Source organism: Pygocentrus nattereri, chromosome 15 (genome assembly GCF_015220715.1).
Source record: "Pygocentrus nattereri isolate fPygNat1 chromosome 15, fPygNat1.pri, whole genome shotgun sequence".
Lineage (NCBI taxonomy): Eukaryota > Metazoa > Chordata > Actinopteri > Characiformes > Serrasalmidae > Pygocentrus > Pygocentrus nattereri.
The window spans coordinates 36,474,129-36,487,565 of NC_051225.1; the positions used below are offsets into that span (position 1 = coordinate 36,474,129).

The window sequence follows — 13,437 nt, forward strand, 5'->3', positions numbered from 1 at the left end:
AGAACATTCACATAGAGTGTCTATATATTACTCTCAGTCTCTCTCTCTTTCTCTCTCTTTCTCCCTCGCTCTGATTTGGTGTATGAGAGGACTTGTGTTTTGCTGGCTGCTGGGGAGGGAGTGAGTGAGCACACAAGCGAGGGAGTGAAGGAGGGAGGATGGCAGTTACAAGTGCCCAATCTCAGTTCACTGACAACTTCTGGCACTCATTTGAGAGAGAGAGAGAGAGAGAGAGAGAGAGGGGAAGAGAGAGGAAGAGAGAGAGAGAGAGAGAGACAGAGAGAGAGAGAGAGAGAGAGAGAGGGGAAGAGAGAGAGAGAGAGAGAGACAGAGAGAGAGAGAGAGAGAGAGAGAGAGAGAGAGAGAGAGAGAGAGAGAGAGAGAGAGAGAGAGAGAGAGAGAGAGAGAGAGACAGAGAGAGAGAGAGAGAGGGGGAAAACTTGTTCCACAGAGCACCTTTTATCACCTAGAACACAGAAACACATTCTCCTCCACTTCTCTGGACTTGCACGCTGAAGAGCTCCACACGGATAAACTTCCCAGCAGGCTGCACAAGGACGTTACAGTGAGGGCAGATGATCAGCTTCGGTGAGTGTTTTTCTCCTCCACTTCACTCTCCTTATAAACTGGAATGGGAAATGTCAGAAAGCTGCAGTTTTCAGGAGCTCCAGAGTAGATGTTAAAGAAACACTCTAGCATTTTTCAGCATAATCTCCATCTGCTGCATCTGTGAGCATAGAGTCACTTACCACTGACGATTTGAAGCATTTCCCTACATTTAGTAAAAAAATCTTCCACAATTGAATATAATAATAATGCAAATAGTAATGCAGTGATAATAAAAAGAAACATAATGTACACAGTTAAAAATGAGATGTCTGCTCCTCTTAAAATATTATAGTAACTGATGACTGTTCTTAAAATGGCTTAGCTCGACACCAGAATTCACCCATCTCAAACTTCTTTAAGTTAGTTAAAAATTCTCCCAGCTACTGTTTCTAGGTCTGCATCTCAGTTAGATAAACAAACTATATTGGCATTTTTTACTTGCCAACTAGCTGGCAGTCCTTCCATCACAAAGTCCTGTCTGGCATACTTTCCTCTGGGCTTCCAGATATGGGCAGCTATGGTATTGCTGAGATTCATACAACCTCCTGATGTTGGGATGAATTTCTAGACAGCTGCACCACATGACATAACGCCATGCTTTAAAGTTAAAACAACAAATATTTTCTCCAGTGTGTCAAACATGTATGGACACAAAGTCTGAGTTGCTTCATGTGCTCCTGGGTGGTGCTATGGACTAAGCTGTCGCCCCAACAAGCGGTTGTGAGTTTGAGCCCCAGTGATGCCATAGCCATCCGTCAGTACATCCCCAAGAGGAAAAATGTCTAACAGGACTGTGCAATGGGAGTCCTGGCTAGTGGAGAAGCTTAGTATAAAAACAAGCTCATTTTATTTACCTCACTGAGATCAGAACTAAAAAATTAAGAGAACGTTTGACTCAAGTTAGAAGTTTGAATTATGTGAACTCCTATGTCCTCAAGTTGAGTCAACTCAAGAAAAGTAATCAGTTACTATATCAGTCTGAGTTGAGCTGACCTCATTTTTAAAAGCATAATGATCTAAATATTTCATGCCACATGTGTCCACATGAGGCAGTGTTTGTTGCACCAAATCGTTTATGAAGTGAAGTAAGTCTACTTTTAGCACCTGCCCACTGGCTTCTATTATAAGTATGTTTATAGTCAGGAGGAGTTTTTTCCTATGATAAAACTTTAGAGAAGGGCAGTGTTCATACATGACACCTACATGAGACTTTTATGATGACTAAGATGAACCTACATAAGTGTGCATGAAGACTTCTTCCAACCAGGGGCAGTTGTTGAATTTGATGTTATCAGCAGTTACGACCAATGACCTTATTCTTGTTGGAATAAGATTTGTAGGTTTATTGTCATGTTAAAGGCTTATGTAGGTGTTGTGCAGTGTGTAAACATGGGACCCCCCCCCCCAGAATTGGGAAGGTCCCTTGTTGGCTGGCTACTCCAACGTTGGCTGGCTGCTAATTTGATATTCTGCACATCTCCTCTTTGTCTTCTGTGTGAGAAATTAACAAGAAGTAACAATTTCCACCAAACTCTTTTCTTTTTCTTGTTTCCTAATTTACACTGCAAAAAAATAGTTGTTAAATGAATTTATCTTTAATCTAGTCAATGTCTACCATTTCTCATTTTGAGATGGTTGTGTGCTCACTATACGATTATCTAGCTTAATTCTGGATGTTATTTATGCATTTTGGGTAATTTCTTTAACTAAAATTATCTCAATATACTGGCAGAAAATTCTGCCAACACATTTCATAAAACAACTAAAATTATCTGCAAATATAGTGAGATCACTGTGCTTAACAAAATGTATTAAAACAAGTAAAAATAAAAAAAAATTTAAAAGTTAAGTAATCTTAAAATATGCTTATCACCATTTCAATAGGATAAATTAGATCATTAAGATGATTTTCCTTGACAAAATTCCATATTTTGCAAAGTGTAAAGGGTAAAAATGTGCTACCACATATTGTAAAGTTTTTTTTAAGGTGTCCTGGGCTTAGTTACAGTTGCTAGGCTGTGAAGGACCAACTGGGTGAACCAATTTGCAACAGCACTACCAGCCTCTCTATGTAGTTAAGCATGCCAAAGATAGAAACTCGCTGATTGTGAGTAAAACAACTAAACAATCACCCTTCCTTGAATGTTCCTGAGCATCTACATAACGTCATACTACATTTGTTTTCAGGGGTCCCCCAGAATTATTTTGATTTTGAGACATTCCTGGTGTCTAAGAGGTAAATTAGGGGATCCTGGGTGCCTCAGGACCCTGTTTATTTCATGTTATGTAGGCCTTGTGAATGATGCCCTTCAGTAAAGCAGGGCTCTTTGACCTACAGCCTAGACTATGTGGACTTCTTGTATTTACATACTTTGACCTGCAACAGACTGTCTAGACTTATTATAAGTGCATACTTTGACTCAGCTACTTAGACTTGTTATATTTATATCTGTTTCTTGAACTGAATACACACAGATTGTTTTATAGGCTGTGTGGGAGGTGTGTGTGGGGGGTACGTGTGGCGAGTGTGTCATACTGTGAACTCCAGACGCTGATGTTTATCTTAATGCGCTCAAACAGAGACAGATCCATTCACTCCCATGAGAACATTAGTGAATGAAAAACACACTATTCACTAATGTACACTCTTCCTCAGGTACAAAGTTCAGTCCACAATATAACAATAACAGTTGTATAACAATGATAGTAATCGTGTAATAATGCTGTAATAAAACTACATTGTTATAACTCTGGGGTTGCCAAATTTGTTCACCCCAGGACCAACACATAGAGTTAATGTTAACCCTGAGACACACCAAAAATGATATGAAGTGAAATAACACAGCTTATTATGATAAAGGAATAAAATGTGCTGTGGCCTACTTGTTACTTAGTGAGACTGTGGAAATAGTAAATATTAAATGAGTGGCAACACCTATTTGTTCCTTGTTTCAATAACCCTTATGTAAATTGTAGGCACATGCACTGTATTTGTATTATACAAAAACACAAAGGCTTAAAAAAGAGTACTTCAAATTCTATAATAATAGAATAACAAAGAAAGTGAAAGCATCAGGTTGTAACTAAGTTTTGGCATTTTAAAGCAAAAATGATCAAAGCACACAAATAAATTAAATAAATAATAAATGAGGCACAATGACTGAAATTCAGAAATCCGTTCAGCTCTTACCTTCAGTGTGAATACATTTATACATCATTCGTTTCAATGAGGTTTAGTTGGATATTACATGCTTTGTTTGTTGTGATATGTGTTGTCATCTCCTTTCAGCATATCAATCACTGGAGCTTAACCAGTCACGAAGGACAACAAAGTCCTTATAGGAAGGTCTGCTCACTTAGTGGCCACACCACCGGGCAGTTATTTCCAGCCATACAAGACCAGATTCCTCTTTCTCTGAACTTAAATGCTTTAAACTGAAGGTGAAATTGCCTTTTAAAAAACACGTCTGTAAAATCTGACAAAAATCTCTTAAATAGCTTGTAGCGTTTGGCTCAATAACACACCAAGACCATGGTATTCCGGGTTGTTCCGGCTACTGTGATTATGCAGATCTCCATAACGAGGGGGGCTTTTCCCACTAGCGCCACAGTATCATTGACCCTTTTCCATTTGTGGCATAACCAACGAGCTGATTGGCTCTTTTTCTTGATGGGTGGGACCTTCTCCACAAACAGATGCCATGTTGAGTGTTCCCATTCACATTTTAACCAGTGAATGGTCTCCTCATTTATAACACCTCTGGAAGTCGAGTTTTTCCAGCTCATAAAAACTCCAAAGCCACTTCTGAAACAAGTGGCAGCCACAATAACATTCGCACTAAACCAGCTTCCTCACCTCCCACTCTTCCCCCTACAGCTTGAAAACGGCTCTTCTAATCAGCCAGAAGCAGAATGAATCTGAACAATGAACCAGTATTAACTTAATACTTACTGAAATTAAAGGGCCCATATTTGACATTTTGTCTATTTTAGTCTTGTCCCTGAGCTCAACTTATGACATTTGTGCCAAAAAAGTTCATAATTCATCCTTATGCTTTACAATCAACAGGCTGTTTTTGTTACACTGCACAAAAGTTTATCTTGTCAAGCAGAAATATCTTAAATATGGTCAATAAATCTAATATTTCTCCTGTTGAGGTTGTTGTAGGCTTGATTTAAGACTATTTACCTTATTTCTAAACATTTTTACTTACTTATCTCGGAATATTGGCAGATATTTGCTCTTGCTTTATAAAATGTGCTTTGAAACCAGCAAAATTATCTGCCAGTGTAGTGAGATATTTTGACTCAATAAAAATACCTAAAAAAAGTGCAAAATGTCTAGAAATAAGCAAGATAATCTTAGAATAAGTGCACAACCATGTCAAAATGGGAAATATTAGATATATCAACCAGACTTAAGATCATTTCACTTATATATGTATGTTATATACACTGCAAAACAGGTGTCGTTGATTAATACTCAGGTGACTGTGATCTGCTGGGTGGTTTGTGATTGGTGGAGAGAGTCTCGTCACTGAGGGCAGGGGAATTCTGGGAAGTGGAGTCCTTGATAGTATGGGAGTCAGAAAAAGAACCAGGAAGCGTGACAGATTCTAAAAGCAGTCCAGCTTAAAATACTCCTTATTGTTCCAGTGTTCGTAGGAAAAACCTTATTTTACTTTTAATGTAAGTCAATGGAACCAGACTTTTTTTCCAAGTATTTTCGGGCCGTTTCTTTTGGTCCATTCATCATGAAATTTACATATAACATGAAGGACACGAAGGTTTTTGGAAGAAAACCTTGTATCTCCAAAATGGTAACCTTACAGGAGAAGGAAAAAAAACTACTTCAATTTTAATGTAAATCAATGGAACCAGAATTTTTTTCCAATTAATTTTGGGCCCATTTCTTTTGGTCCATTTGTCAGGAAATTTACATGCAATGTAAAGGACAACAGAAATGTTCAAATTATGTCAAAAACTGAAAAATGTCAAAAATGGAGATTTCTTCTGACAGCAGGGATATATGTATACACACACACACACTCACACACACACACACACACACACACACACACACATATATATATATATATATATATACTCAGTGCATCTTGTACATCTTGTTTTTCATCAATTCATACTGAGGCCTTTCTCTCTGAACAAGCAAGCACAGATTTTTAATTCTCTGATGGGGAACACATTGTAGATGTCATGCAGGATAATGCAAAGCAGATTTGCTGGAAAGGTTTTACTCACTTCATTGTGTGAAGAGCAGCTTTTTATTGCTGCTGAATCTTAGAGTCAGAATAGGACACCATACAACGTCAAGTAATGTGATCAGCTGTTGTGAGCTGAAAGCAGTCGGCAATGAAATATCACAGACAGACTGTTTAATTATGTATGGAGTTACAGATGTTCAATGTTTATTTACACACATGAACTATGGTCAATAAAGTGTAACCACTGCTTTTACACTGGGCAGAGACACGTGCATGATTCTCAAACAAATTCATCACCCATGACATCATGTCAATCATGAGGATTTCTTCACAGAGAAACAAAGACAACTCACACCATGTCATTCCCTGAGCTCGCTGTAAGGCTATGAAAGATAAAGAGTAAAATACTTCTGATGGATGGCCAGTAAACAAGCAGCTGTACTGCATTGACTATTTCATAAACAGCCTCAATAAGCAGAGATCCTGCTGGCTGTGTCATATTCACTAATGAGAACTGTACAGAGGGCCAGAGATGGAAGAGCTGCATCCTAACAATTATTACATGAACAATGCACACTTTAAATTGGATTGTGCAGTGTTCAACCATGACTGTTAGTGCTAGGCCTCCGGTTCAGGCTATAAAAGTCAAAACACGGCCAAAAAACGACAGGAAAACAACTCTACACTAATGCTAATTTTGCTAGCATCCCTATGGGATTCTAGTAATATGTTAGCACTAAGCTAATAGTGGTTCACATGCCTGTTTGGCCATTCGAGATTAAATTTAGACATTTGAAGCTTGTAAAAGGCATTAACACATGTATAACCATCTATCCATTTAACAGTGACTCTTTCAGTTAAGATTCCTGGCATAGAGCTGTCGTTTTCCATTCCTAACCCAAACCCGGTTAGACTACAGCTCGTGTTTCCACTCAAAACCAGTCCTAACCAATGGGAGAGCTTGCTTGGCTGTGTGTGCCTAGATACCACAGAGAAAAAGAATCTGAATGGGTGGTTTTCTCTAGGTGGTTCAAGCACTGAATCCTTTGTTTGATAAAATTTGCCTTAAAAACCGTTGAATAAGCTTTGAGAAATGTGTGGGTGTGGCTAATGAGCTGACTGATTGACAGCTCTCTGTCCAACATGTCTCGCCTGCTCCGCCACTCATGTAACTAAAGCAAGAGGGCAAGAGGCACAGCCTTGTGATTGGTCAGGGGAAGGCTTAAGGTACCCAAGGACTGCCCAGTTTAAATTGAAAGGAGAGAAATATGGTGAAATATGTTGTTTGTTTATTGGTCATTGGAACATTATTCAAAGAGTAAATTTAGTACATGTTTACTGTTTGCCTGCAAGAACAAGATTATTGTTAATCTCATTAGATAGAAAACACAGATTTGGATTTCTAAGGTCTTTAGCTCCTTAAAATCCCAGGCTTATTACATACTAAGGCTTTTTATTCAGTAACTTCAGGGACTTCAGCGCAAGCTGGTTTAGTGGTGGACGAAGTACACAAATCATGTACTTGAGTTAAAGTAGAGACACCCAAGGTAAAATATCACTCCAGTAAAAGTAGAAGTCCTTACTCTAGACCTCCACTTGAGTAAAAGTACTAAAGTATTTGCCTTCAAATGTACTTAAATATCAAAAGTAAAAGTACTAAAAGAGTAATTATGACTCTAATGTCCTATTATCATTTTTCGTAAGAGGACTGTTGCTTTATGAACTCATTTCAGGTGAAAGTCCTCCAGCGTCTCTCTTGGTAAACCAGTCTTTTAATAGAACAACATTAATTAGTGACGCTGATGTCTATTAAAATGATCATAAGCACAAAACACTGAAGGTAAACAGTTTCCATCAGGGAGAACCGAGTGGCTCTGAAATCACTTTTTACACACAAGCAAAGTTTCAGTTTCAGATGTATTTACAACTTAGTTCCAAGTTTAAGTTGAATAAAAACTGGCTTTAAACTCAGGATCACAGATGAGCTCCTTTACTATGTTGATCTGTAGGCGTCTGTTCATAAACATAAACCAGCCAAAACTAATTCACTATAAAATGAAAGTGTTTTATAAATTCACAACTGCATATGTGTACATATTTGTATATTGTGGTCTATTTACACAAAGTTAGATTAGCTCCATCATCTATGTTGAATAGCTGCTGCACTGACATTTAATCATATGCTTGCACTGGGTCGGTGTGTCCAACAGGTCAAAACAAGCTCAAAACAAAGTGACCACTGCGCCCTGATTGATGTTCTTGCTTTGCACTTCTTTTATTTTGACATGTTACGTTTTTGTACACACAAACCAAAAGGAACAGCAGATTTCACATAATATAGTGAATTAAAAAGTCGGATATTAGACTCTGAAATGAAGTGGAGTGAAAGGAAAAAGTCGCCCAGAACAGAGAAACTTCAGTAAAGTACAGATACAGGAAAAAACTACTTAAGTACAGTAACGAATTACATTAACACAGTTACTGTCCACCACTGAGTTGGTTGAGCTATTCTTGGGTTATAGAAGTGCGTAATAAAACTTTTAAGGGGTTGAATACAAAAGGACCCATAATTTCTTTCCGACTTGCAACAAAACCTGAAAAAACGTATTTAATATTTCATAATTTCCAAAAAAAAATGGATGGTATAGTGGATAACACCCCCCCACATGAGAAGGAGCCACTGCGTCCCAATTCAGGGGTTTCATCCTTCAGAATTTGTGCCACAGTGGCGCTTCTAGGCTGTCCCATTTCAACAGCTCATTCATACACGAGAACTGTGTTCTTCACTAGCAAACATACCCCGAGGTTCATTGCATGCTGGCGAGGATTCGAGAACATGGCGATGTCAGCAGAGGAGCGAACGGCAGCTGAGAAGACACTTTTAAATATAAGTCGTGGGTTTAAACTGAGGCGAAAGCTGGTGCTGTGATGCAAACAGGAAATCTGCTGTAGAGCAGACCCTCTCATTTCAGTTCAGCCTTCGTGGGCCTATGCAGCCTTCGAAGGATGCAAGCCCCTGAATTTGGACACTGATTTGCATGCATGCTTTTCACTATCAGTTGGTCGCACTGATTCTGCAATGAGGCTTGGAATACATTTTTACTTAATGCCAACACGTAAACGGAGCATCACGGTTTCATGAGATAAGAATGGAGAGCATTTAGCTCTTGCAGTAATTGAAGCCAGCCCACCACAATGGAGATTTAAACTCTGTTTGGGATGGAATGTGACACTTTCTCTCTAGTGGGTCTTTTAAGGCGCTGTCTCCTTAATCAAACACGCTTCAGAAGAGGATGAGAACAGCATGTGCAAATCTAACAGCAAACATGTGGTCTGGAAGCCCCCCGCAGTAACGTCCAGTTAAATGCTGCCATGCAGTTTGAGCCTGATTAACCAACTTGTTTCAAATGACAGCTAAAGGCCAAAAGTTAGATCTCATTCTCTCTCTCTCTCTTTCTCTTCTTCTGCTTCGTCCTTTTCTTCTTCTTCTCTCTCGCTCTTTTTCTTCCTGTCTCTCTCTGCTCTTTCTTTCTTTTTCCTTTCTCTCGCATGTCTCTCTACTCTACTGCTGCTCTCTTGCTCACTCTTTCTTCTTTTTCTTCTTCTCTCTCTCTCTCTCTCTCTCTCAATCACTTTTCTTCTTTCTCCTCTCCCTGTTTTTCTCTTTTTACACTCTTTCTCTCTCTCTCTCTCTCTCTCTCTCTCTCTCTCTCTCTCTTTATTGTTTCTTCCCTTTCTTTCCCACACTCTTTCTTTCTTTATCTCTTTCACTTTCTTCTTTCTTCTTTCACCTTTTCAATTATTTCTTGCTCACTCTTTCTTCTTTTTCTTTCTAGCCCCCCTCTCTCTCTCTCTCTAGCTCTTTTTATGCTCTTCTCTCTCACTCTTTTTCTTCCTGTCTCTCTCTACTCTTTCTCTCTTTCTTTTTCCTTTCTCTCGCATGTCTCTCTGCTCTACTGCTGCTCTCTTGCTCACTCTTTCTTCTTTTTCTTCTTTCTCTCTCTCTCTCTCCCTCTCAATCACTTTTCTTCTTTCTCCTCTCCCTCACCCTGTTTTTCTCTTTACACTCTTTTTTTTCTGTCTCTCTTTCTTGTGTCTTCCTTTTCTTTCCCACACTCTTTCTTTCTTTATCTCTTTCACTTTCTTCTTTCACCTTTTCAATTATTTCTTGCTCTCTCTTTCTTCTCTCTCTCTCTCTCTCTCTCTCTCTCTCTCTGACTCAGTCCATATTACAGCTGTGGGCCATTACATCAGTATAACAGTCAGACTGTTTCAAAGAGAAGAATCACCCTGCTGCTACTGCTCAGATGAGTGTACATTGTAGATTGTAGATCCTTCATGTGAGACATGGAACACAAATATATGACACATGTGACATCAAACGCATGATTAGAAAGACCTAGACTCGGTCCATTTAGCGCTAGCCTGGCTGTGCTGATCTATTTACAGTAATTACAGCAGTTAACTGTTGCTAAAGCAGAACCGCATGATTCACAGCACAGTGCCTGCTTTTGATGGTTACAGTCACAAAATGTCTTTATATACTCCTTAAAGTAAAGGTGCCAAAAAGGGTTCCCTGAGGCAATACCAGGCGTAGGAACCGCAGCCCTAAATGACCTTTAAAAGGACGGTTCTTTAAAGAACAGTTGTTATAAATGTGATGTGTGTGTGTGAAAAACCTCCATTCAAACCAGGATCCATATCATGGAGAGCATAACAAAAGTAGTGGTGAACCATGATTATTAATTCCTTTAGTTCAGGTCATACATATTAAAACTTGGTCAAAAGGGGGCAGTCATTGGCTGGAGGTTAGGGAACCAGCCTTGTGACCGGAAGGGCGCTGGTTCGATCCCCAGAGCCGACAGCACATGACTGAGGTGTCCTTAAGCAAGACACCTAACCCCAACTGCTCCCCGGGTGCTGTGGATTGGGCTGCCCACCACTCTGGGCAAGTGTGCTCACTGCCCCCTAGTGTGTGTGTGCTCACTAGAGTGTATGTAATGTTTCACTTCACGCATGGGTTAAATGCGGAGGTGAACTTTCCCCATTGTGGGACAAATAAGGGTCACTTAATAAATTAAAAAAGAGGACAAAACATCCCTATTATAATACTAACTTCTGCTGGCACCCCTATGGGACTCTAGTAGTGTTTTAGCACTAAGTAGATTTTGGGCATTCTAAACACAGATATTTGAAGCTTGTAAACAACAGTTCATATGCTTTATTTGAAGCTTTTAATAGACATTAACATATATTTGAGCTTGTGTGTATTAATTTACAGTGACTCTTTTAGTAAAGAGTGCTGCTGCCACTGTTTTACGTTCCCAGCAACTAATGCCAGACTTACACCAAACGACTTTTCACTGTCGCAGACAAATTTCCAATGTCAGAATAAAATCACAAGAGAGTTGCATCGCACTCGTGTCGTCTTGATCATGTAGTGTGAGGTGGTCAAGACGGTGGTCTTAGGTCAGTCGTTTTCTCATCTCGACACTGCTATTAATTCAACTGAGTTTAATATTGTCACAAGTTTTAAGTCTGTGATGAGGAATAATTTCAAAAAATCCAGCTGCAGTCTTGTAAATAGTGACACTGCAAGATTCTTAGTCTTTGCAAAATCATGGTCTGTGAATAAAAACTGCGACACTGTCTTTAGATGTGAGAGGGTGTCAGATTGAGTCTTTTCAAAGTCTTTTCAATGTCTTCTAGTGCATGGTTAGCATAAGAGAAACCTGGTTGGACTACAGCTCGTATTCACAGTTATTGGCATATCTAGAACTTCCAGAAGACCTAGAGTGATGCTTTTTCTAACAAAATGTGTTCTACCCATAGGAAAACAAAACATGATTATTTGATTCCCCAGACAGTTTCTAATTATGTTGTTAATCTAATGTTTGAATTAGTTAATCTATGTGACGTGGAGTGAGGTAGCGGATGTATGTGCGGAGGTAAGCGACTTTTATTGAGGGCAAATCCAGAATCAGGGTCATAACGGTCCAGGGTCATTGAGCCAATACGTAGAGATCTTAGTACAGACATGACAGACAAACTAGACTTGACTTCACTTGAACTGAACAAAACATCCAACAACAAACAAAGGTTCAAACAGGAGAGGGACATCAAACAAAGACCGATACAAAGACCAGCAAAGACAAAGTGCAAACACAGAGCTTAAGTAACAAAGGGACAACGAGGGACAGGTGAAAACAATCAGGAGTCACGAAACAAGGGGGCAGGACTAGAAAAAACAAAACAAATACACATGGGCTAAACCAAAACACGAACACATGGACAGGACTGGGAGGGGCCAACCATGACAATCTAACATGTAAGGCCTTCAGTCCTAACCTAAAGTCCTAAAAACTGCTTGCATGGTTTAAATACAACAAAGATATTAGAAATGTATTAAAAATGACATACACTTTATTTATTTCACAGTGATCATTAGTCCTTCTAGAAGGCCCTGAGGGCTCTCCACAGAAAGAAAAACCCTTATGTTTAATGTTTTTGGTGGTATGATTGAAAAAGGTCACCAGACCATCTTCTTTTCCTATAAACACGTGGCTGAAACACATTTTTTGAGGCTTCTCTAATATCTAAAGCCCTGACGTGCTAATGCTGCCACAGCGTTCAGCTCACAGCTGGCCGCTGATAAGACACTTTAGCTTTGGCTCACACTTGGCTAACATGAGTATTCCCACCAGCAAAGACAGCACCACATCAACAAAAGGGAAGAACACATTTTGGTATTTGCGAAATAGTTTTAAAAGATTTAAGTTGGAATAATCATGTTTTAACACACATCTCTGCTACAATGGAACACTTGAACTTGGTTTCTAGGACCTATAGGTTTAGGTACAGTATACTGTTCACGTACAAATCCACCGGAATTTAATATACTTATTTAAAACCAAAAGACTAACATTAATATTACAGCGTATTAGCATCAGTGGTTCTTCCACTCGATTGTAAAATGTGTTTTATTGTGTGTTATTAAGCCTAACTTTACTTGGCCAGGTTACGCTATTAAGTAATGCCTGTTGATAACTTGCATAAATGGGAGAAAAAATATAATTCTCTTGCAGACAGAGTGGAACGAGTTTGATAGTTGGGTAGGTCAGAGTCCTCTAGCTTTAAATTGGATTCTGGCTCTTGTGGCTCAAACATATGTGGCTGTACAGTCCAATAAAACTACTAGACAGAGCTTCCCGTTTCCCCATTCCAGCTTAAATTGTGCAGCTCTTACATTTACAGCATTTGGCTGATGCTCTTATCCAGAGCGACTTACAATTTGATCATTTTTACACAAGGAGGCGAAGGCGGTGTTAGGAGTCTTGCCCAAGGACTCTTATTGGTATAGTGTAGGGTGCTGAGCCAGATGGGGGATTGAACCCTGGTCTACAGGGTAGAAGTCAGAGGTGTTAACCACTACACTAACCAACCATTTAAATGAAGATTGGCTGCACCTTTCCTGCGAATGGGCATGGTTTCAGCACTTTCAGTGGACACAGCCCCAGAGTCTCAGAGCAGAAAATGCTGCTTATTTTTTTCACAATTTTGCAACCTAATTTATTAACTTTGTCATTTTTTAAACATTCAGATT

General features: G+C 39.2%; 1 protein-coding gene across 1 annotated transcript in view; it reads left to right on the top strand.

Annotated features, from left to right (window-relative positions):
- Window positions 1-421: 421 nt before the first annotated feature.
- Window positions 422-13,437, top strand: part of il16 (interleukin 16) — a 59,134-nt gene continuing 46,118 nt past the window's right edge. Inside the window, exon 1 of the mRNA XM_017699579.2 lies at window positions 422-588. Coding sequence (XP_017555068.1) covers window positions 576-588 — 13 coding nt within the window. The 5' untranslated portion in view covers window positions 422-575. The remainder of the gene's footprint in view (window positions 589-13,437) is intronic.